The 25,633-nt window shown below is 39.0% G+C and overlaps 1 protein-coding gene across 1 annotated transcript in view; it reads right to left on the bottom strand.

Moving 5' to 3' along the window:
- SATB2 (SATB homeobox 2) overlaps positions 1–25,633 on the bottom strand; it is a 187,958-nt gene that overhangs the window by 108,408 nt on the left and 53,917 nt on the right. The window contains exons 4-5 of the mRNA XM_049615202.1: positions 3,625–3,751; positions 2,339–2,462 (exon numbers count right to left, since the gene is read on the bottom strand). Coding sequence (XP_049471159.1) covers positions 2,339–2,462; positions 3,625–3,751 — 251 coding nt within the window. The remainder of the gene's footprint in view (positions 1–2,338; positions 2,463–3,624; positions 3,752–25,633) is intronic.

Raw genomic sequence — 25,633 nt, 5'->3', positions numbered from 1 at the left:
AGAGAAGAAACTTTTCAGGCTGGGCAACCAGCAGGGGTGGAGGAGGGGGTGTGGCGGCAAGTAATGAGAATAGAAAATGGGGGGAAGAAGAGGTTTTCATGGTGGGGATAAAGGTGGTCTCAATCAAACCTCAAGACAACCCTGCAAATTATGTGAAATATGCATAGATAACAATCATGCCCAGTTTACAAATGAATTCAGCAAGGTCCTCAAGGCAGGTGGGCTTGCCTGGGATCACACACCCAGCAAAAATAAATGAATGGGGGAGATGGCAGCTAGGGCTCTCAGCTCCCAGTCTAGGTTCTTTCCACTCATGCTGTCTCTCTAGCCACATATTACAGTGATAACTAAACTTGATAATCATGATAGATCAGTGATGGCCAAATTTCCATTGGCTCTAACAGCCCTGGATAAAATTCTGAATTGGTAATATTAAGTTAGGAGCTTGTCTACTTCCAAGTAAAGCCCATTTTGACTTCCATATAAATCCAAGAAACAATTAACTGTGACTGTAAAAGTCAGGACAAATGAATTATTTTTCCTAACTCTTCTTTATCCAATACCTGTATATGATCAGAATAACTTCAAATTTTTATTTTTATAACTACATAAGCAATCACACTGGAATAAATGAAAATCCTAGCAATAAGTGTTAGCACCTGGATACATACCTACAGGTAGGTACTGAAGTGGCCTGTGTGAAAGCTGTAAGCACAAGATTAAGTACATAACTGATGGTCAAGAAATACCAGTGTTCCTTTCTACCTAGCTACCTACTACTCAGATACATACCTTCTTGAATATTTGGGGAAAAAAAGATTAATAGCATCTCAGAGGATTTAAATTCTAAAACATGCTCCACAACACACATGAAAAATATTCAGTTCACACCAACAATATCATGTCTCAATAATAATGGCTGATACTGGGGGTGCCTGGGTGGCTCAGTCAGCTAAGCATCTAACTCTTGATTTCAGCTCAGGTCACGATCTCACAGTTCATGGGATCGAGCCCCATGTCAGACTCCCCACTGACAGCACAGAGCCTGCTTGGGATCTTTTCTCTCCTTCTCTCCTTGCTCTTCCCCCACTCACTCTCTCTCACTCAAAATAAATAAACTTAAAAAAATTTTTTTTAAATAATAGCTGATACTGTTTATGCAAAATCATTGTATGCCAGACACCAGGCCAGGAATTTATGTGATTTATCTCATTTACTCCTCATTATATGACTTAGAACTATTACTATCCTGGTTTTACTTACAAAGAAACAGGCTTGTAAAAGTGAGGTCATAGAGGCCTGTAAACCAGGACATGAATCCAGATCTAACTGATTCCAGAATGCATGCTCTTAACCAGCAGGCTTCCTGCTTCCCCCCAAAGACTCTATTATCCTAGAACACAGATCAGGGCACATCAAGTTTCTACATTCTTGTCACCTTCCCTTGAACTTGACAGACATGTAATTAGTCCATTGTCTTAAATCAAGTGTAGCAACTCACACAGGAAATGGATTTCCATTCATAGCTTTAAACAATGTCAACCCGAGTTCATTTCACAGCAGTCCTAAGCCGCTGACCATAGCCACCAAAATATTACCGCATCATTAGAAAAAGTGGGTCCCTTGCCCATGAACACAAATGGAAAAGGCAGCCCTTTCCCACTCTGTTCCTTCCTTTGATCTTGTCTACCTCTTATTTTTGTGGCTTTAGCTTCTCATCGCTTCACTAAAAATGGAGTACCTCTTTTTCTCATGATATATTTTCATGTGGCAGAATCACAGCAGAAACTATACAAGTGTATGTGATGTAAAGATCATCTTTCTTTGCTAGCCAGGGGAAATGCTCAAAAACTAAACAAAAAAAATTAAGATGGGTCTGACATAGTTGACTCACTCCATTGACTAAGTAAAAAAATGAATGGTCTGGAGCCTGAACCTTGGGAGGGGAGGTCTGGATTAGGATCTCAACTTGCCACTTAGCCTACTGAGGAAGCCTGGGAAGGCAAAGTGCTTCTCTGAGTCTTGGTTTCCTGATCGATAAAGTGGAGACACTGATACCTACCTCCTGTGATACACGTGAGAAGTTAAAGACTGTGAATGTGAAATGTTTTCATGTATGCCCATTACAGCAAAGCTCTCGGGAAGTGAAAACTTCTACGCTAAAACAAAACAACAAAAACAAAAACAAACACCACAACCTCCATGTTTTTTCCACCTAGAGTGCAGAGTAACTATAATAAAAGATAGAGGACAGCTGTCTGAGCAGGCGTGCCCCTCTTGCGAGAAAGTCCACCAGTGGCTTTCTTCGTTTCCCAGAACCCCACCTGGATATACTGACCTGGGAGAGAGGGCATTCTTTGGCTAATGTGCTCTGGTTCATCTCTTTGAGCAGTTCCTTTAAGGCATTGCGGACTGTGGCATGATTCCACTGCTCCGCAGGCAAGTCTTCCAACTTCGAACAACTGGGAAACAGAGCAAGAATGAACACCATGCAGACCTCAACAAAGGGCCCTGGCTGCAGGGGGTTCTGAGTGTGGCAGTTGCTCCTGGGTCCTGTGCCAGCAATAGGAAAAGTGCTAAAGATCAGGGTCCCGTGTGGGCCCTACATGAGGGAAGGAGAGCAAAACTGCTTCTCTAGGACTTGGACAAAGCCCCACTCGGTCTCTCTAAGAAAAATAGTCACTTCAGATATGAAGAACTGTTAACGATTTAAAATATGGCTTTTCCAATCTGTTGATGGGAATGGCATGGCAATGTGATTACAAACTTCCACAATACAAGTTCAGTTATTGGACATCCCTAACGTTAAATGTAAACAAATGTTCCTTTCAATTCAAAGCGTGAAGGCTCACTCTTCACTCTCATTGAACGATTCAGAGATGTTGCTTTCCTAACCAAAAAATAACTTTTAAGATGGGACACTAAAGCATTCCTAGGCAAGGATGGGGATGTTGGGTCCCCATTAAAGTACAGATTCTCCAAAATGAGCAAATTCAAAACCCTTACACTAAAGGACAACATCTCTTAAACCATATGACTTATAGGCACTTTACAATACAAGACTCTGCAGAGAACCTCTAGATTCTTTAGAGGCATAACTGGCTCTGGATGCTGTACCTGAAAAAATAAAATCACTTCCAGAACCTCTGCAGGCCGCAGAGTGTGCTTCTTCGAGGCAGCCACCAGAAAGGGAAGAAAAAGATGCCCAGTGCCAGCACCTTCCTGGGAAGCCTGCTACACTTGCACAGAAGTCAGCCCTCAAAACACAAACCCAAAAACAGCAGAAGTGTTTATTCTTCAAATTGTATGTGCTAAGTGTTTAAACAGAGAACCCATTAAATTAGGGGCTGTGGAAAGTTCCCCTTTAAGGGCCACAGATTTTTAATGATTTATCAAGCTTCCCCTAGGTTACCACTTCACTGCTTCTGAAAACAAAACATAAAACAGTTGGAATGTGGACTATAAAGATGCCTGGTGAAGGGTCCCTCCTCTCTCTCCTTTTTTTCTCATTTCATCCAGTGTCTAGAAATCAACCAAGACAGGACGTGCTAATCTCTGCAGTGACTCTCTGAGTGACGGAGCAGCTCCACGAGTGCGGAAGGGCAGATGTTCAGAGACACCCACCTTTGTAATTGGATTTTCAACGTCACAACATGATAGACATCTTGCAGCATGTCGGCCACTGTTGCGTCGGGGGCATCTGTCACATAGCTGAGGGGGAGAGGGTTCCACCTCCCCAGCTTGATTATTCCTGCAAAGAGAAGAAAAACATAATAAACACATTTCTGCTATTTATTAAACCTTCTCATTGTTTGTTCAATGTTAAGAAGGTCATTCGATAGTCAACATTCAAGGCCCATTCAGAGATATTTTACAACCCAGTGCAATAACCTATTTCTTTCTGGCCGACAACTGAGTTAACTATACAGGAAGATGAGAATGAAAGGATTGAGGTTGAATCATGGACAATCAGTTCTTTTATGTTTTCCTGTTTCTTAAATTACTTAGAAAACCATACGGATACTTCCTTCCCCCAAAGTCTTGTTTCACATTCTAACTTAAGACTGATGCTAAATATACCGGACTGCTGATTTCATAGACAAAAAAAAAAAAAAAAAAAAAAGCAAGCCTTAAGTAAATATAAGATTTGGTTTTGAATTGTACAAGAAAATTCCTGTGTGTGGGCTCAGCACACACACAGTCACATCCTGACTGTGGTGTGATCCCCAGTGCAAACAGCATTTGGAGCTGATGAACCAGTTAGAGTTCACTTCCAGATTCGTGTTTCACCAGGCAGAGGGGTTATTTTCCAATAGCACAATGACTGACCACAGATCAGAAATAGCAGAGATGCCTTCAGCTTCCTTTTTTTTTTTTTTTTTTTTTCAATTTTATTCCTCTGCTCTTTTTAGAGTGACAATGGTTACCATTTCCCTGTGGGTTTCCTGCTGCATATGGTAAACATGCATGACAATGGAGAGAGAATAAAAATCCTGGTCAAACTTACACTATATAGAGCAGTGATTTTAGGAATACCCTTGTGACAAGAAGATTCTTCCGATAGCTTCAGCAACACGTGGTGAAAATGCTAACTTAGTCATAAGATGGACGCATCTTATCTGGTCCATATATCTGTGTCCATAGGGCACATATAACATTGATGAAGAAAAATAAAGAAAAGATCAAGAAAAACCCATTTCACAAACACAGAGGGACAAAAATTTTATTTGTATGCTGTGAAAAGCCCAATGGTCCCCAAGGTGTCAGAAATTGTCATACATACATTCCACTAAAACAGTTGTTTTGGTGAAAGAAAAGAAATAGAAATTTTTGACAATACAGGTGGGTCCAACTACAGTGTTCTTTCAAAATATTTTTTATCATCAAAGACAGAGAACACCTGTATACCCAAGTGAACTTTTAAAAGCTTCGCGAAATGATGCTTTATAGCTCTGGGGTAAAATTCCAATAATAGGAAATGAACTTTCTGGTCAGGGCGTGTCCTGTCCAAGATGAAATCAATGAATGCGCAATGCTTGACATAATGCTTGAAAACAGGGAATAAACAGAACAAAAATATTAAAATGATGCACTGTTTCAGTATTAAGATTTAACAATCTGGTGCTGAATATGCTGCAGTATAAATAGTGCCTGGACTCAGATCCAATAAAGTAACACAGCTCTCATTCATAGTACCGTATGTCTCCAGTTCTGGCTCCTTAAGTCACATTTCACTTGCCAAGAAAAGCTGTTTTCTTGTGGGGATAGTTTTCCTAACATTCTCTCTCATGACAATGAAAAGTGCACAGCAACGCAGCATAAAGCAGTCTCGTGAAATGAACATCCAGGGCTCACTGGACAAGCACCCATCAGAGCCTGGGTCTGCTTCCTGGCTTCCTTTACTCTTTCTGACATTTGAAAATACTAAAAAAGATAACACGCAACATGGCTAACATATTTCCTTTTTAAAAAATCACTACATTATTTTAAATCCCTTTCAAAAAATCATTATCAAGATAGCCCACGAGTTGAGTATAAATTGACCATGGTCTAAAGACACAGTATTTTGTCATAAGCAACTGGAGGGGAGAAAAGTGAGGTCAGCAATTGTGCCCTATGATAGACATGACAAGTGGAGGAAGCCGATTTCGTGGGTATTTTGGTGACTAAGAAAACAAAGGTAACATGAAGCAAACGACTCTGGAAGTTGTCATTGTGCAGTGCACAACTCTAGGGGAGGTTCACCCATTCTGCAGTGTGTATGTCACTGCTCACTCCTTTTTCTTGTTGAGTAGTATTCCACGGGAAAAATATGCCATAATCAAGTCAGACACAACAGAATATCTCTGTAAGATTTAATTTATATAAAAATACAAGAACAGGCAAGACTACAGGACTAACCTATGGGATTGAAGTCAGAAAGCGGTTACCTCTGGACGGCAGGGGCAACTGACTGGAAAGAAACATAAGGGGATTTTCTTGGTTTGGCTGGTGGTTGCATGGGTATAAAAATTGTCAAATTCATCAAATGCAACGCTTAATATGCATACATTTTACTGTATGTAAATTGTACTTCAATACAAAAAAGGGTATTGGGGGAGGGATCTCTGCAGGATATGATAGACAAATCACTCTCATGGAAATTAGGTAATCTAATCTCCATTTAGGTAAATTCTACCCCCCCCCCCCCCCCCCCCGCCCCCCACCTTGATGAGCCGGAAGAAGACTTGTCTGGGCTGGAATGAGGCACACACAGGTGTCTTTGCAACACTTAATACCTCCACAGAGAGCAGCTGCTACAGGTTGGTTTCTGCATCTTGAAAGAGAGCTGTTGAGGCATGCTACATTCAGGCAATGGGAAGTGGCACGTGCTCCTTTCTCAACCATATTAACTCACCTGCATGGTCTCAGAAGTCACGTTCTTTGCTCTACTATCTACCAGGGTCAGTGCATGCAAGGTCTGCTGGGACAGCCATGTCCAGAAGGCTGGTCTCCTTGGAGTACCTCTTTTTCATAAGCCTTCCCCCCAAACAGGCACTTTGTCTGATGCATTAACCCTCTTTGGAAATACATTCCTTAGATACAGTCTTCCTTCCCCAATATAAAATAGATAAAAATATTACTTGGGCTAGAAGTCAAATGTTAATTGAGGAAATCAAACTGGGAAGCAGTATAACAGTGACTAAGAATGCAGGCTTCCAAGTGAAAGTGCCTCGGTTCACACCCTGGCTCTTCCACGTGCGATGTAACCTCAGAAAGTTACTTAAATTTCTCCATACCTCAAGCCTCTCTATATAAAATGGAACAACAGAAGTAGTGGCCACTTTGGAATACTGTGAAGATTGAATGAAAAGCCCTGACTTAGTACAGATCCTGGATATAATTAATCTCAACAATTGGCTGTTTACAGTAATTATTTAGACATTTTTAACGCTTCTTTAAAAAAAGACATTGTCAAGTTATTTTTACAAATGTTGACTCAAAGTTCTTTTTTTTTTAATGATTTATTATCTTTTAATCTTTAATTGGGTCATAGGCCTGTAGAAGACGCTCATTATTTTTTAATGTTATTTATTTATTTTTAGAGAGACAGAGTGTGAGCAGGGGAGGGGCAGAGAAAGGGAGAGAGAGAGAGAGAGAATCCCAAGCAGGCTCTGCACTGCCAGCACTGAGCCTGACTCAGGGCTCCAACTCACAAACCATGAGATCATGACCTGAGCCAAAATCAAGAGCCAGACGCTTAATCAGCTGAGCCACCCAGGCACTCCAAAGGCCCTCATTATTTTAAACCAAAAAGGGAGACTGCATATGAATTATGTCTCTCCCCTCCTGTCCTATCTTATTCCACCCCTCCTCCCCTCCCTACTCATTTCTTCCATCCTTGCTCTTCAGTGCCTCCTTTCCTTCCACCCATAAGTAGGTTCAGATCTCCCCTACTTTAAAAGTAACAAAAACATTACAACAATCTCTTTCCCTTCAGTCTCTCATTTTTTGCACCACCAGATACATCGGAAGTGCATCTCCAATTCTCCATCGGACCTTCACCCCTAGATATCTATTTTCAAAACTCCAAGGGAAATGAAGTTCAGAAGGGTTGCATTACCATGGGTGGTATCACCAGGCAATCACTAAAACCAGATTCACTTCAAATACCATGCTCTCACTCTTCTTAGAATCCTGTAAATCACAATGGTTCAGGTATGAGGCACAGAAAAGACTGGAAAACAGCCTGGTTCCAACTTTGGAAGGCCTCGAATGCCTGACTCAGTAACACATTGTGTAGGTCAGAGGTCAGGAGCAAGTCCTAGAGTTGGTGCAGGCTCCTTTGCCTGGTAGCTATGAGACTTTGAGGAAGTTGTGTAGTCTCTCCAAGTCTCTGTTTGCATTATCTGTAAAATGGGGATAAAACACTGTCTGCCCTTGAGGGGTGCCACAAGGCTTTAAATGAGAATGAGAATTTAGCACTGGGGATTGACCCACAGTGAATGATTAGTAAATATTCGGGGAAAATAGATCCTCAGGAGTTTTTTAGTGTAGATGTAACATGACCAAAGCAAAGTGATAGGAAGATTAACCTATAGTGAGTGCAGGTGGATTAAAAGAAGGCACCATTCTAAGAAGGGAAAAGAGCTGAAAAGTCCAGACAAGTGTGTCTAAATATAACCACTAGCAGCCTCTTCCTAGCTCCCCCCCCACTGGGATACAGACCCCACTGACTGTTACAGTGCAGCAAAGGAGCATGAGGAAGAAACAACAAGCCATGTACCTCCTGGGGAGATCTGACTTGCAGTGTTGGAGAAAAACTGCATAACTGTAAGTATACGAATAGAATTGTCAAACCTCATGCTTTATGATTAGATTTTACAATCCCTATCTGAAAAGTGAGAAAAACTTATGATTCAATTAGATAGTGGTTATATGCATGCGGGGCACATGTGTGCGTGCACACACACACACACACACACACACACACACACCCCTCAAGCCCAGCCAGGCATATAGTAAATGCTCAATAAATGACAGTTCCCATTTTTTCCCCCGAATACATTTCACACTCAGTCTGAGTACGGATCCCCAACATTCACTTCAGGAAATCATACACATTCTTCAAATTCTCCTTGAAAATAATTCCAACCCTGATCAACCAAGCCTTTTCTCTACATAGCATTGCAGGAAATATTCTTGGTCAATCTGTGTATCTTATAAAGAATTTACTTTATCATAATACCCTTTTACGTTACTTTACAGTTTGTGAAGTATTTTTTTTTTCAAAGCATTAGTTCATTTTCATGAGGACAGCAAGGGGTTAGTGTTATACCTGGATGTGAGCTGAAGAGTGACTTTTCAAGCACATCAGTGGATGACAGCCAGGACTAGGTCTGGGCTTCATCTGACAAGTTTTCTAGCTACTGGACCAAAAACCTTTCTTCTCAGCTCTGCTTATGTGCCAATGTTCACACATATGATGGGCCTCTGAAGAGTCTGGTCAATGGTTCATCCACAGTCACACATCAGACAGGGACTTGATATTTAATGTTAAACAACAGAATATGTAAGACCAACGAGCGAACAGGTGACAAGCACAGAAGACTGAAAAGCCAGCTACACTTGAGACTTCTCTAGAAGAAAACGATCTCCCACGACAGTGCCATTTCAGAGACACCATTTCCCAAGTCTGTCTTTCCTATTTCCAAGGAATTTATCATCTGCAAACATTTGCAAAATACCTGGTGCTGAGGACTATTACAGATGCAGTTTCAAGGTCTTTGAGTCACAAATTATGGGACTTTATTTGGGGTTTTAAATTCATAAAAATGTTAATGTGACTGAATCGAGCACAATATAATAAATAAAATTGTTTCTATCCAAACAAGTCTGCTCGCTAAAATACAAAGGATCTACACACTCTTTGTACAATGCCTTTAGACCAAATGACAAAATTCAATTGTAGGTAAATTCCCATTACTGACATAAAATTAGGTTGGAAATGGAGGCAATTTTTGTCTAAAATTAAAAAGATGCAGTAATGGAAACCAGTTTTTTTTACTCTCCCGATGGAGTATTCTGCCAGAGTCAAAGAGTTGACCTATCTCAAAAAGAAATCTCAAGAATGCTCTTTGTGTTCACATTTGTTATTTTTATCAGTGTGTAACCTATCTCACAGAATCCACATATTCTTCTCAGTGGAAGCATGCTCCATATCATTGGTATTATTTACCTCTAACTCTATGAAAAGAAGAATGGTGATTAATACACAGTATAGTTCATCAATATTTGATTCAAGTTTTCAGAAAGTCAGTCACTTCTGGGGATAAAATAAAATGTAGTGATAATACAATATAATCAATCAAATAGAAAATTTGTACTAACCACAAATCATCCATTCATTCAACAAATTTTTCTTTTGTTTCCCCAGCACAATTCACTATGATGCAAAGACAGCCCTTATACACACTATCCCTGTAATTACGGAGCTCACAATTGAGTAGAAAAGCTTATTACCACTGTATATAGAGCTAAGTGAAACCACTCTTAAATTAAACCAAAGAGATAGCTTTTACTCCCCGTGCCTCAAAAATGAGAAATATTTACTTCATGAGGGCCTGCGACAGATTGCCCGGAAAGAACATGAGGATAATTCTCGTGGTTTGCCATGGCACATAGATGGTGCTGACAGAACAGTTATACATTGGGGGTACTCTAGAATAAAGCCCACAAGTCAATCTATGAGACAGATACACGAAGCCAGCACGATATCGGCAGTATTCTTATAAAACAGCCCAATAAATAATTTTCTTGTATTCTAGGTGCATTTTAACATTAAAGCAAAGTGAAAATTCAGCATGGGAAAAAACGAGACATTAGCTTTAATATCTAAAAGCTGGGGCTTACATACCTCATAACTCCCTGCAAGAGATCTCAGCAAAGGAGCATCAATAAAAACCCCAACCTCGGAGCTAAGCCTTGGGGCTTCTGATTCACAGTATTATTTCCACAATACACTAACTGCTGATGGAGCCCCTTGTAAAAACGGGAGAACTCATGACGTTGATTGCATCAGTTTATCCTCCTCGGTGGCCGTGTCCCTGTGGTACAGCATATAATTTTCTGTTGTTCAGCTATGCTTTGTTAAAGAAATTAAAAACTGTCTGTGCCATATAAGAACATAGAATTATTTATCCATAAATCAGTTCACACGAAATCACTACCCAGCAGTATGTAATAACTCAGCCTGGGTTTCTAACCTGGGCCTGACAGTGGTATATCATCAAATTGTAACAGCATAAAGGCATAAATTGTAGCTATTATTGTTAAACCTGTGGTGGGAATGACTTCTCAATGAGGAAAGAAAAAAAAAGGCAAAACAAAGATGGTTTCTGAAGTGTCCATGTCTTCTTTTGTAATGCATGGCTTAGCTACACCCCAATAAAATTTACTGGAACTTTTCTACACCTTCTGCTTAGCTTTTATTTTTTTTTATCTTTTTTTTTAAGTTTTTATTTATTTTTGAGACAGAGAGAGACAGAGCATGAGCAGCGGAGGGGCAGAGAGAGAGGGAGACACAGAATCTGAAGCAAGCTCCAGGCTCTGAGCTGTCAGCACAGAGCCCGACGCGGGGCTCAAACTCACGGACCGCGACATCATGACCTGAGCTGAAGTCGGACACTTAACCAACTGAGCCACCCAGGCGCCCCTCTGCTTAGCTTTTAAAGACTATCTGTATTCCCAATGTTTTGCGTTGGGGTAAAAGTAAATGGAAAATGAAATAGCATTCCTCTGGCATTCGACATTATTTCAGGTACCATTATAACTTACACGAATTAATGAAACCTCAAAACATACTTGTCTGGGAACCTACAATACACTTAATCCCATGTTTGTAATAATACAAAAGGAATCAACAGACAAAAATAAATAATTCAACAATTCAGAATAAATGTTGAAGCCATATTGTTATATAAATTTATCTAAAAATCAATAGATACACACATGCACATGCACACACACATGCTGAAAGCTCTACCTGGAGCAATTCAGGCATTATTGACAAACACAAACAAGGTGGGGTTTTTATTCTTTAAGAACATTAATTTTTATTCTTTTATTCTTTTTTTTTTTTTAAGTTTTTTTATCTATTCTGAGATAGAGAGAGAGCGTGTGATCAGGGGAGGGGTTGAGAGAGGAGAAGAGAGAGAGAATCCTAAGCAGGCTCAGCACTGTCAGCATGGAGCCCTTTATGGGGCCCAAACCCATGAACCTGTGAGATCATGACCTGAGACAAAAATCAAGAGTTGGACCCTTAACCAACTGAGCCACCCAGATGCCCCTAACTTTTATTCTTAAATCATACCTGTATCTTTCAGGAGACATTATTATCAGGAACATTATTAGCACTAAACTCTGAAATATGGGGTGCCTGGCTGGCTCAGTGGGTAGAGCATGAGACTTTTGATCTCAGGGTCATGAGTTCAAGCACCATGTTGGGGGTAAAATTTACTTAAAAAAAAAAAAAAACCCTGAAATATGAATTCAGAGCATTTTCTCAATAGACTATAGTGATACATAGCTGTCTACCAATCTTTTCCAGAGCTGATCACCTCCTTCTGCTACAGAAACATTCTACTTAAAAAAATATATACAGTACCATTTGGTGCCTTGTAATTCTATACATGGTTTTTACATTTCGCAGCATAAAGATTTTGTCTCCTGTAATAGATGCTGCTTCACATTTGGGAAACGTTATGTTATAACCCTGACTTTTATTAGATTATTTAATATAAGCACTAAGTAACTAGACTAAATTAATAAAGACCCTATTTAAAAAAAAAAAAAAAAAAAAACAGAAAGAGAGAGAACAAGATTATTCCACAAATTAAATAAAACTTTCTGAAGTTGGTATTTTAAAAACCTTTATTTAATTTTCAAAATTCCAATTCTTCTGAAAAACAGCCAAAATATTGGTCAGGATATGAAAAAAATATGGTTGGCATTTAGTTATTTGTTTCATAAGAGTGCCATTCAAAACTATTACATGGGGAAAGAGGACAAATGAGAAAGAAAAGTGTTAGGAGAAATTATTTGGGATCAGTTCTAAGCTTCTGACACTGGTTAAAAATTACTTCATCTGGCATATATTTTCTTATTATTGTTCTCAGTTTAATCACTATCTAAAAGAGTTTCAAATTAAAGGATTAATTTTGGCAGGTAACACAACCTTCTCTTTTTTTTCTCCCTTCTATTCAGGAATACATTTGCATAAAGAAATTTCCCTCTAGCACTTGTCCCCCTAAAATATCTTCAATAATCGAAGGCACAAGGGAAAACATATACTCTGTTAAACATACTTTGCTACATTCTAGCAGATGCTATTCATAACATGTTTAGCCAGTGTTTCTGCATCCTCTGGGGTAAGAAGTATCCACTGAAGATCTAAAAATACAGTTGCTGCACATATTTCCCATCCTAATTAATTACATGTACTCTTTTCAGATGGGAGCTCCAATGTTGCAGTAAGTTTTCCCGATGACCTAGCTTCCCATCACTGGACTCAAGACCTTTGGAAACCCTATCAACTGCATGCTCCCAATTATATATTCCAGAATTGCTCCTCAGGCATATTCTGTTTCCTATAATTTAAGGTTACATAATATCTGATCTTAAGGGCAATATTATGATGGCATGTTGATTATCAAAGAAAATGCTGCCATATAATATGCAGAAAAACATATACTCATTTATGTTGTACATTTTTATTCATGTGCCAACTAACCTGATTTCGCAGTAATTTGTTAAGGAACTTTAAGACATGGAAGCAAATATGACTGTAACTATTACGAAATGGCAACTGCTTTTGGTTTGAAGGCTTTTTGTTTTGTTTTGGATCCTTTAAGAACATTTTAATAATTTTTACTTTCCATACATCTTCATATAGACTCTACCATTACATCTTTTTTTTTTTAATTTGTTAATGTTTTATTTATTTTTAAGAGAGACAGACAGTGCAAGTGGCAGAGGGGCAGAGAGAGAGGGAGACACAGAATCCAAAGCAGGCTCCAGGCTCTGAGCTGTCAGCCCAGAGACCGATGCGGGGCTCAAACCCACAACCGGCGAGATCATGACCTGAGCCAAAGTTAGATGCTTAACCAACTGAGCCACCCGGGTGCCGCTACCATTACATCTTATAATGTACATGGTTTACAGGTTTCAGAGAGCTCACCTTCAAAGAAGTTCTGAAAATTCCCTGATTTCCACACTTGTGGGAAATGAACTATTTAAAGACAGCAAACCACACTTTTAAATATGGCACTACCATTTTAATGGCTCCGATACAGAAGCCAAGGATCCTATACAAAGGTGCTTGCTCATTAGGCAAATTTTTGTAATGTTTATTTATTATTTATTTTGAGAGAGAGAGAGCATTAGCAAGGAAAGGGCACAGAATGGGGGGAGGGAGAGAATCTCAAGCAGGCTCTCCATTGTTGGCACAGAGCCCAACACAGAGCTTGATCTCACAAACTGTGAGATGAGCTGAGCTGAAATCAAGAGTCAGATGCTTAACCAACCGAGCCACCCAGGTGCCCCTAGGCAAATGTTTTTTGAATCGAATCCAAAGTAGATCAGCAGTCACAACATACATGGTGATGAATAATGACAATGGTCTATCTGAGCCCCCTAAAATATTTAGCCATGTTAGAAAAATGCCATATGAATCAATGGGCAACTGAACCATGGTAGAGACCTAGCAATCATTCCTGACAGATGCCTAGTTATCCCATGATAGCTAGGCCGACAGCTGGAGATGACGACCTGGAGGGTAGGTGAAGGTCAGAAATTGATTATTTTTTCCCCCAGGACTTTGCAGTTTAGGGAGCACTGTGCTATTGAGAGTGGTCAGATTAAGTGAATGGGTTCTAAATTCATCCCTAGAGCAGTTGTGGGCCCCACCCTGACTTCTAGAACATAAAGCTCCAGGGGTAGATCCCGGGAAATGCTGAGGATGAACCAAGTTTGAGAAGCACTGCCCAAGATGTCCAGTAAAAAGCATGAAACAAATCAATCCACTGATTTTCAAGAGAAGGGCAAACAGATCACAAGATTCCCAGGTTCCTTTTTTCCAATTTATCAGCAAATATTCTCATACTTGTCAAGTATAGTAAGTGAAGAGAAAGGAGAAAGTTATGGCATATGAGAAGAAAAAAATGGGGTCAGGACTACATTGTAACAGTTTCTTTTTAAATTTGCAGGATTTGGCATAGGCCGAAAGGTAAAAGCAGAAGAAAATGGTTCCCCATCTATGCATAAACTCCGGAACGTCTTTATCTTATTTGAACTATATACCACCAGAAAGCAAGGGCCATGTCATTAACTGTTTTATACAACTCTAGCTACAGCCCCATACAGTACAGCAGTCAAGTATCAAGAAAGCCACTTTGTTGGAAGAGCAGCAGACTGAGATCAGGAAATGTAGGGCTGGTCTTAGATCTGCCCCTGTCAGTGCAGTGCTGCAGCTCTGCACCTGTGGGCAGCCCATCTAACTTCCCTGGGCCCCTATTTTCTCTTCCATAAAATGGGAATTTAAAAGCAAAAACAAACAAACAAAAACCCACCACCACCAGTAATAAAAAATTCCTCTTGCCTGAATCACAAAATGGTAATTATAATAAAACATAAGCTAAACGCTGAAAATTATAAAGCATTGTATAAACATATGCTGGCATTCATGAATTGCAAGTTGACATAAGAGAAGAAACAACTGCATTTTTTTTTAGAATGCTTTTAAGGGAAAACTTCCTTTACTTAAGCAAAAATGTGAACCCTCTAAAATGTCACTGGCTAAGGTGGCAAGTCATCTGATGCAATCAAAAGAATCTGGAGCAAGTCACTTAATCTCTCTGAAGCCTCCATTTACTGTCTTCAGGAGATGCTGCCGTCTGGGAAGTGTCAGCAGTTCCATGTTACCACCCACATTCTACTGCACAGCATCCCAGAGATGGATGGATGGAAGGGTGGGTAGGTAGGTAGGAAGGAAGGAAGCAAGGAGGCAAGGAAGGAAGACAGAGGGGGTTGGGAGGGAAGGAGGGAAGGAGGCTGGGCCACTCTGCCATGATCCATGGGCAGCACTAGCTTACTTTGCAGGTTCACCCAATGTTCCCTACCAGGACTCTGTCCCCACCATCCTGCTAACCCTCACCAAGCAGAAAATTGAGCTCGTACACTCCTAGCACCTTGAATATCCAGGAAAACCAGCACAAGAGACATTCTAGACAGCGGCTGAAGACACAAAGAAAGGTCTGAGGGGCTAAAAAATCCTCAAATCAAACTTTCTCATGGAATCCATGCCACCCCCAGAATCTTACTGATGATGTCCCCCTTGTAGCTCTGACATTCTAAATCAAAACACCGCTTGAATACTTTGGGGCCCAGTAATGGTGGCTTTGATTACTGTCATTTTAAACACGCATTAAGCCTTCAAAACTGTGAAAATAAACTCAACATTGAATTGGTGGGTTGATTTTTCTTTCATTAAAATTCTACTTTTCTATTAAAAAAAATGGCAAGCACCCAGCTTTTTGTTTCTCAGGGAGGGCTCGTTTTTAAACTTTCAAAGTATAGTAAACAACTTCTAAATTCAGGATAATTGAAGGTCTGCCAGTTGGTGAACAAAACAACAATGGCTTTCATATCAACCAAAAAAGGGAACATGGCTCAATCAGGATTTTTTTCTAACTGAATATCATTTTGCCAACTGTACTTCTTACTAAAATAACAAAAGCTGCTGCCTACAGACTACTAATGGACTACTACTTGAATAAATACAATTATGTTCATTAGTTCTTTACATTCAAATTATTAGCTAAGAGTGACTTTCCCAGAGATTCTTTTTTAATGAAAGACAATAACATAATTGTTAGCACAAGATACTTTCGGATCAATTTTGTCCTTCCATAGCGCCAAAGAGAAGAAACAAATTGGTCACATGCTTCCACAAATAAGTAATTTCCTCATTAAAGATATATTTGTACAGATTTTTCTCGATTTGCAGTGGAGTTATGTCCCAACAAATGTATCATAAGTTGGAAATATCCTAAGTTGAAAATGCATTTACTACCAAACATTAGAGCTTAGCCTAGCCTACAGTAAATGTGCTCAGAACGCTTACACTGGCCTACAGTTGGGCAAAATCCCCTAACATAAAGCTTATTTTATAGTAATGTTAAATATCTCATGTAATCTATTGAATAGTGTACCGAGAGTGAAAAACAGAATGGCTGTACAGGTATACAATAGTGGTAAATGTGTCAGTTACTTGCCCTCGGGACCTCGGGGCTGACTGGGAGCTGCAGCTTGCTGTCATTTTTAGTTGCTTAATAGTGTATTATTATATTGATGTTATAATGATCCATTAAAAAAACTGGCTGTTTATTTTATGCTTATCATGGTATTGCTATGTTACTACACTAGAAGAAAATAATTACCCAAATTATCCAATTAAATTATCAACCAAGTTATCACATTAAATTTAATTTATACCAGAATCAAATAATAAGTTATTAGCTTTTAAGTTCTGATACAACACTTTTCAGTATGATTCACAGTAAGTTAAACTTAAGTTAAATGCTCACAGACATTTATTTACCAATTTGTGGTTCTTATACGCTTGGAAACATCTCAAAACCAGCCATAATCAATCAGGGACTATCTCATTCATCTGAATGCCCTAGCCTTGTGAATGACACTTAGTAGAGAAAGAACAGAACAGAGAAAGGAAAGGAAAGGAAAGGAAAGGAAAGGAAAGGAAAGGAAAGGAAAGAAAGAAAGAAAGAAAGAAAGAAAGAAAGAAAGAAAGAAAGAAATTCTTGCATAATATTATTGAAACATGATTATGTTCAAAGAACTATGAATCCAATAATGATTGCAAACTTCTTCCCCAGCCACATCTATGTGACATATAGTTTAAGCATTTGATCTGTATTTGTCAAGTAAAATAAAGAAATTAGAAGGAAGAGCTTTGTAATTCTCATCCCTGCTACTGAATTACTTGATGACACAAAATATTGGACTAGGGTGGTGCATGTAATAATGCTTATAATAAACCAGAGTAAGACTCCTAAAAACAAATCTTTTCCTCATCCATAAAGCACTCCATGTGAAGCAGACTCATGTAAACAACTTATTCTGGTACTGTATTTGGGGCACAGCTACTTTCTCTGTCCTATTCATGATGATGTAGGCTATGAAAACTGTTTAATAGGTTTCTTGCCCCTCTATTGGCAAACAATAATTTGAGTTACAAAATGACATCACGTGAGATATCAGCCATGTTAAATACCCAGCAATTTTCAACATGGGCTTGATTTAGACAAGCATGACCCTGTTTTCTATAACGGTTTTTTATGCACCCAAACCTGGAGATAAAGCCCTAATTCTTTCTCCTTGAATTTCCAGTTCCTGCTTTGTTCATACAAACCTTTTATTCTTTTCCCACAAAATGCAGTCATTAGTATCAAAATATTTTCTCAAGATCTGCTCTAATAGAGTCATAAGAGATGCTTGAGATTTCCATATTTGCTGTCTCTATTATCTTTTTGGAAGACAATTACAGTTTCACCCCAGGGCATTCAAAATAACTGTTGCAATAATACAAAAATTCAATTGCCCAGAGTGGGTATCCTTATACAAATACTCATTCTGGACAATTTAAGGTACTTGCTTTTGCAAATGTAAGGCCTACAGATGTGTTTTACAAAAAGCAACAATAACATTTTGCATCTGGAAGGCAGAGGAAAATGACCTTTCAAAGTCACCACAGCACAAAGGAAAAGTCACAGTCCCACCCATCTCAGGAAAGCCCAAAGTACTCCAGGAGAAGAAGCCAAGTGACAGTGCAGAAATCAAATGCGCAGGCTAGTCTTCCTCATCGACACTGAGACACTTGCCCACGTGTAACCTGACCCTTAGTTGTTAGTAAAAATATCACCTCTATTGTTAACTTACTCCCAGCAAATACATTTCTGCTTTAATGGAAAAGAAGATCTGGGTTCACACTAATCAGACCCAACGGAAGGCCATATTAGCAATTTGGCAGGTGCCTGAGGGCCATACCTAATCTGCATAAAATGAAGCAGATTGCAACCGCCCTCATCTTTTTTATTTTTAAACTGGTTTTTGAAGCCGAGCATACATAAAATCTCAGAGGGAGAGACAAGGAGATGGTAGTGCATACATTTTCCCTCATGCCTTGATTTTCATTCTTTTTGTACAAACCATCTTCCTGAATGGCTATTTACTGAAATCAAGATAACAAAATAAAAGGTGCTAGGAAAAGGAGTAGGCAGAGATCACAAATGCTTTAAAAAAAAAAAAAAAAAAAAAAAAAAAAAGGTCTTATATCTTGTAATAGATCTTCACAATTCTCCCTAGTATAATTTAAATCAGTTCGAAGCTGAATTCAATGTTCTTATATTGTATAAAGACATGCTAAATGGAACTATGCTCTGAATTTTGGAAACAGGCTGCAGCTAACAGAAATTATAAGACTAATAATTATTTGTAAACCTATGATCTGTCTAATGGAGAAAAACATTATATTAAGTATTACCATTATCATCTCAACACTGGTTTCTGCTGCTCATAGAATAATTTAAAGTGACAGTGCTCTTTACATCCTAGGAATTTATAACCAAAGTCATTACGTTCAAGACTGGGTGAATCTGAAAAACAACTCAGCAATAATGAATGGTAACGCAAGCCACCAAAATCTGGAAAAAGAAGAATAAATGCACAAAGGTAAGTGTATCAGACAATTTTTAAAAATGAAGTTAATGCAGACATGGAAGTCCCCAAAGAAAGCCATGATGGAAGAATTTGGTTTCTATTGCTTTAGAAAGACATGTATAAAGTGTTTAGCAGGATGCTAGGGAGCACAAGGATGTTACAAGAAAATGGTTCTACCTCGGAGAAGCCACATCATAAGTATTAAGGTCAGGAAGGTCAAAAATAGGAATGCCAGGTGGTTCTGAGGAAGAAGATAAGAGGATTTTGAAGTTGCTTCATAGGGAAATAAGAAGCCATTGTAGAACATTAAGAAATGATTGAGTAATACCAATCTATCCGTATCAACCAAAGGCAGGCACAAGCTTCTCTCGAGCTACAGAATCTAGGTCAGAGGAGACTGCTGCATAACCTGGACCATACAGGAACTAAACAAACACTATTGCACTAGAGCGAAGAGAGGGTGTCCGCTGACCACCGTGGAAGGAACAACGCCATTTGAAGACAGGCAAAACAGAAAGGCAGGTATGCCCTAAAGTGAAAATGACTGGATTAGAATCCGAAGAATGAGTCACATACCTCTCAGTCCCTCTCAGGCTCCGCCCAGTAAATAAGCTCACAAAGGTCTCCATCCTAAGGACTGTTGAAGGCATTAAGTGAGGTAATAGGAATTTGGGTTCTCTGTAAATCCTAAACTGCTGGCCAAAAGTATGTTGCATTGTTGTTGACATTTATAAAGAGTAAATACAATGACAAAGAGTTTCAAAAGACTGATTTTTTTGTTTAGAATCTTAGAGTCAGGAGGACTTTATTTTCTCTCTGACAGTGAGTAAGAGTGAAATTTCCTAAAGAGCCAAGGAAATGTTCTAACACAGCTTGAGTGGTGATGAACAGCCAATCTTTGAACCTTTAAAGACAAAGATATAGATAAGATTTAACCAAGTAAAAAAATTTCACGTTTGACCAGGAAAAGACATACAATTATGTACTCTTAGGAATGGAGGTTATTTTGTAATTCCCTATATAGAAAAAAGGAAGACAAAATTCCAGTGGCTGTAAAGAACTCACATTGTTAAGTTCTTACTATGAGCTGAACACTTTATATTAATTTTCACAAAAATCCCATGACAGAAATATGAGTGCTTCTGTTTTAGATTAGGCTAGATAACTTGCCTAAGGTCACAAAAATGTTAAATGGCAGATACCAGAAGGCAGGGTTGCCTGACTCCAAAGACCAGATTTCCCCACACACATATCATGGCACCTCTTATCTTCTGGAGAACTCCTTTTTTAGCCTCTGAGATCCACATCAAATAATACCTCCAGCAGGAATAGAACTTTTCCTACCCAATCTCACTGCAAATATATTTATTTGGAAAGTAAATAACTGCATAGTTCATGTGAAATCTCCTTTCTCCTTAAACTGAAGGTTTCCTTTCAGTCATCCTTATAGCTCTAGCACTAAACTGAGCACCTGGCATAAAACAGGCATCCAATAAATATGCAGTGAATGAATCAACAGAATTTAAAGAGTCCAAGTTGCTACTGAGTAACTTGATACCAACTCTTTCACACTATGATTTTTATTAATCACCCCTACTCATTTATTGAGGGTCAACTATGAGTCAGGTAGAGCTGCCCTAGCTGTCTTACATCAAAACACTTATTTAATCCTCAAATTATTTCTATAAAGTAAGAATTATCCCCATTTCAAAGATTAAGAAATAGCAGCAATGGGGCGCCTGGGTGGCGCAGTCGGTTAAGCGTCCGACTTCAGCCAGGTCACGATCTCGCGGTCCGTGAGTTCGAGCCCCGCGTCAGGCTCTGGGCTGATGGCTCGGAGCCTGGAGCCTGGAGCCTGTTTCCGATTCTTGTTTCCCTCTCTCTCTGCCCCTCCCCCGTTCATGCTCTGTCTCTCTCTGTCCCAAAAAAAATAAATAAAAAACGTTGAAAAAAAAAATTAAAAAAAAATTAAAAAAAAAAAGAAATAGCAGCAAAAAAAGATTAACCAACTTGCTATAGATGCACAGTTTATAATAATACCAGGAATTAAGTGCCAATTTTGTTTAAAGCACAGCACTAGGATTTAACATATATTATCTCCTTTGATCTTCACAACAAACTAATGAGGTAGATGCTATCAACACATTTTGCAGATGAGAATACCAGGGGACAAAAAGGTTAAGTAGTTTCCCAAGATTACACAGCTAACAAACGGCATAACTACTATTTGAACTCGGGTTTTTATGACTCCAAAGCCCACATTCTTTCCACTATATCAAGATCCTTTCTACCATGTTGTGTTGCCTAAATCTATTTTAAATACCTGAGATAAGCACTTGAGATAAATTAAATCTCTAATGGACTATTTAAATCTAAGTTGGTCACATTTATTACATGAGTCGGTCAGAATTAAAAATAACATATCCCGGCCAAAAGAGGTCCAGGGATGTACGCCTGATTTAATGAACTAATCAGTTGTATTTTGTTGGACCCCAAATACCATATATCGCTTTTGAACATAAAGAGCTGTGTAATACTAATATCCTTCAAAGGTATCATTACGTTTCACTCATTCATTTGTTTTAACATTTATGGGATGTTTCCCCAGATACTACCAGTACAGGGTGGTGAACCAGATTGGCTCAGTGCCTATGCTCAAGAAACTTAGAGTCTACCAGGTCTAACCAACAAGCAAAGATACAATTAAAAATTTAACAAGTGCCAGACATGAAAATAATAGGATGTTATGAGAAAGAATAATCAGGTTGTCAGGGAAAATGGCCCAAGGGATGAAAAGGAACATGCTTTGCCATGAGTGATGAAAAGAGGGTGTTGCGCCAAAGTGGGAAAAAGGATTCAGGATGCTTGTGGGAAGGGGAAGTGTGGCCAGTCTTAAAGAAGGTCAGCATGGCTGCGCACAAGAATGCGGGGCGGGGGCATGGTGAAGGATGGAGGACAGATTAGAAATACCTGTGCAGGTCACAGCGAGAGTGTTTAGATTTTACTCTGAATTACACAGAAAACCGGGGAAGGGTTTTAAAAAGGTGACTGGCATCTTTTGGTTTGTACTGAAACCACTACTCAGGCTACCGAGGGGCCACATGGGTGAGTTTGAAAGGACTTGGATCAGGAGTAAAAGGCAGAGAAGTCAGTTTAGAGGCTGTTGTGGTGGGGTCGGTGTGAAAGGATGCTAGACTGGACCCAGGGGAAGCAGTGGAAATGGAACAACTTAGACATTTCCAAATCTTCCCCAATCCAGTATCACAGAGCTCCTCTCATTTAAAAAAAAAAATTATACTGAGAAAACTATGATGAGGTTTCAAAGGTCCCGGGGGTGTTCTTCTATTTCCTAAGCAAGGTAGTGAGTACAGGGTGTTTATTTTATGGTTTATTCTTCAATGTTAAACATATACATTATTCATGTAAACATGGCATATTTAATAATGAAATAATTAGAGATTATGAATGCTATGAGTTTTAAATGACTACTGTATCTTAGAATACTCAGATGCAGCAGTCTTATAATTTCAGGCATCCTTTATAAATTCTTTGGTTGACCCGTAAATCGGACAATAAAGCTCTCTACCAGCCCAAATTCTCATGAAACAGGTATTTTCTAACCCCAGGTTAGCTGTAATAACAAGAAAACCGTAAATTTAAAATCTAAAGTTCGGAAAATTTAACACCTTAAATATCAGTGAAAATCATGGATTTGTCAACTGGGAATATAATCTAGAATTTTAAAAAATATATTGTCCACTATCAATGAGTCATAGAAGGACATCCAGATGCAAAGATATTTATGAAAGACTTATCAGTGGGGTGCCTGGCTGGCTCAGTTGGTAGACCAGGTGACTCTTTTTTTTTTTTTTTTTCTTTTTTTCTTTTTTTCTTAGAAAGGCAGACTGCCACGTGCAGCGCCTCATTTGGATGTGTCTGGAGTCTTGGAAGCTTGACTACCCTACGTTCTCCTACAAATGGACCTTGAGAGCTTGTTTGGAGGTTCTAGCAGGGGAGCGCAGCTACTCGTATACCCTTGACCGAAGAACGGTCCTCCTCTATCGGGGAAGGTCGTCCTCTACGACCGAGCGCGCAGCTTCAGGAGGGACGCACATGGAGCGGTGAGGGAGGAAGGGGACACCCGCCTAGCCAGCCAGATCAGCCGAATCAACCCTGGCGATCAATGGGGTGACAGATGTCGCAGCCAGATCGCCCTCACATCCGACCAGGTGACTCTTGATCTCAGGGTTGTGGGTTCAAGCTCCACATTGGATGTACAGATCATTTAAAAATAAAACCTTCAAAAAAAAAAAAAAACACCCTGATATTGTCAATTTCTTTAAAAACAAAAGTCATCAGTAAAAATAAAAAAAAAAAAACTTAAAAAAACCTAAATGCCTAAAACAAATAGGATGGTTAAACAAATTATGGCATACCCACACCATCAAACATTAGGAAGTCATTAAAAATTAATGCCATGGGAAATATTTGTTATATTAAGTTAAAAAATGTTATATATAGATATAGTTCTGTGCCTATGAGGAGGAAGAAAAAAGAGACTACAAGGGATGGCAAAAAGACTATTAGCTAAGAGAAGAAATATCTTGGGCCATACGTGACATCAAACAGGAATCTTACTTTATCATTCATACTGTTTTGTATTGTTCAAATTTTCTACAATGGGGGCATTTATTACTGTTAAATCACTGTGCTTTCCTTGCAAATTATTAAGCAAAGCAACCTACACACAAAAAAGAAGCTATTTGCATTCAGAAATCTCTGTTCTTTTATAAATTCTTGACTATTTTCAGATAAGAAACCCTCCAATTTAGAAACCTTTAGATAGAAATATGAACAGTTCTGATGTTGTTAAAAGGACACTAAACAAGAAAGCCCTGATTTTCAAAGTGGCTAGATAGGAACACCAACAAATTAAATCAACCTGGTCAGTGAGCAGAAATTAGGTCCTCTCCTACTCTTTCTCATTTATTCAGCTAACGTGTACGCAGTGCCTTCTTAGAAGGCAGGATACCACACCACAGGGATATACGGAGAACCAGAAGGCAATCCCTACCAACAAGGGGTTTCTTACCACCTGGCTGGAAAAAGAGCAGGCAATTCAAGACACTAGTGACAAATCAGCAAGTAAATGATCCCCATGCAGGCTCCCAGGGAAGGCACAAAGCAAGGCTTCTGAATGCCACAGAGAGTTGTGCTGGATGAGTAACACTTCCTCTTCCAAAACACTAAAGAAGATCGCCAAAAGGGACAAGCAATGAAAGCAATGTCAATACCAAGACAGGGAAGGAGATTAAAGCACCCATGTGAGAGTCTAGCACTCCAGACTCTGGATATGGACCCGCTTGCTCTGATTTCGCTCACCTTCCCCTTTGTGGGCTGTCTAAGGAATAATTATTATGTTAACAGATAGAAGACCAAATATAACTGGCAGCTCTAATTGACATAACCAATAACTCTCAGTTAATGGTTCCTTACCTTAATTAAAATAGTGCACATTATTTAGAAGAAAGTTTTAACATACCATGATAAAAAGCAATTCAGGATATAAAATAGCTCAGTACAATTTGGGGTGCAACCACAAAAGAAAAATATATGTCATTTAGGCCAGAGATTATTAATTTACCATGTATACTGAGCATAAGGAAAGCATATGCATTTAAAAAATAAGAACACTGTATTTCTTCAATGCCATGTGAGTCTTTTCAGGCCCCCCAAATAAATAACATTTATAAAAACACTGCTTTAAATTAAATGACATTTTAAATAAAATCACACAAATCTCAAACAAGTAATTTTTTTTGAGTATTTTGGCATTCTTTATTTTTGCTTCCAGTGTATTCTATTACATCAATTAGAATGCTGGACTACCCATTCTTTTTCCTTTTTGGTTATGCCTTTAAAATAACTGTGATGCTACCATAGCTAAGAGCTTTACACTTGTAAATAGCCCCTCCCAGAAACCCAAATCTCCATATCTTAATATCATGAAAGCTGGAACTGTAAAATAAAATCTGTTAGCAGCTGAAATCTTAATGAGGTTCTACAAAGAAGCGGCTTTTCTGCAATGACTCAATGCATGGAAACAGTTGAGTAATTATAAATGCATGGGCTGAATGTGAGTTGGCAAATATAATACCACAGAATGTACCCAGAACCAGGGTTGTCCCAGTTCAAATGAGACTGTATTCCTTTACCAGTGCAAGCACACAACTAACCTGAAATGTCTTTGGCTGAGAGATAGGTGTGAGCCTATAAAATTATGTCCCTTGACTCCCCATTTACATGGTGACAATCTGTTCTGGCCCACCAGCAGCCTGTTCTTAAACAACAAAGCACT

The sequence above is a fragment of the Panthera uncia genome (genome assembly GCF_023721935.1).
Source record: "Panthera uncia isolate 11264 chromosome C1 unlocalized genomic scaffold, Puncia_PCG_1.0 HiC_scaffold_3, whole genome shotgun sequence".
Lineage (NCBI taxonomy): Eukaryota > Metazoa > Chordata > Mammalia > Carnivora > Felidae > Panthera > Panthera uncia.
This window is presented reverse-complemented; position numbering and strand designations above follow the sequence as displayed.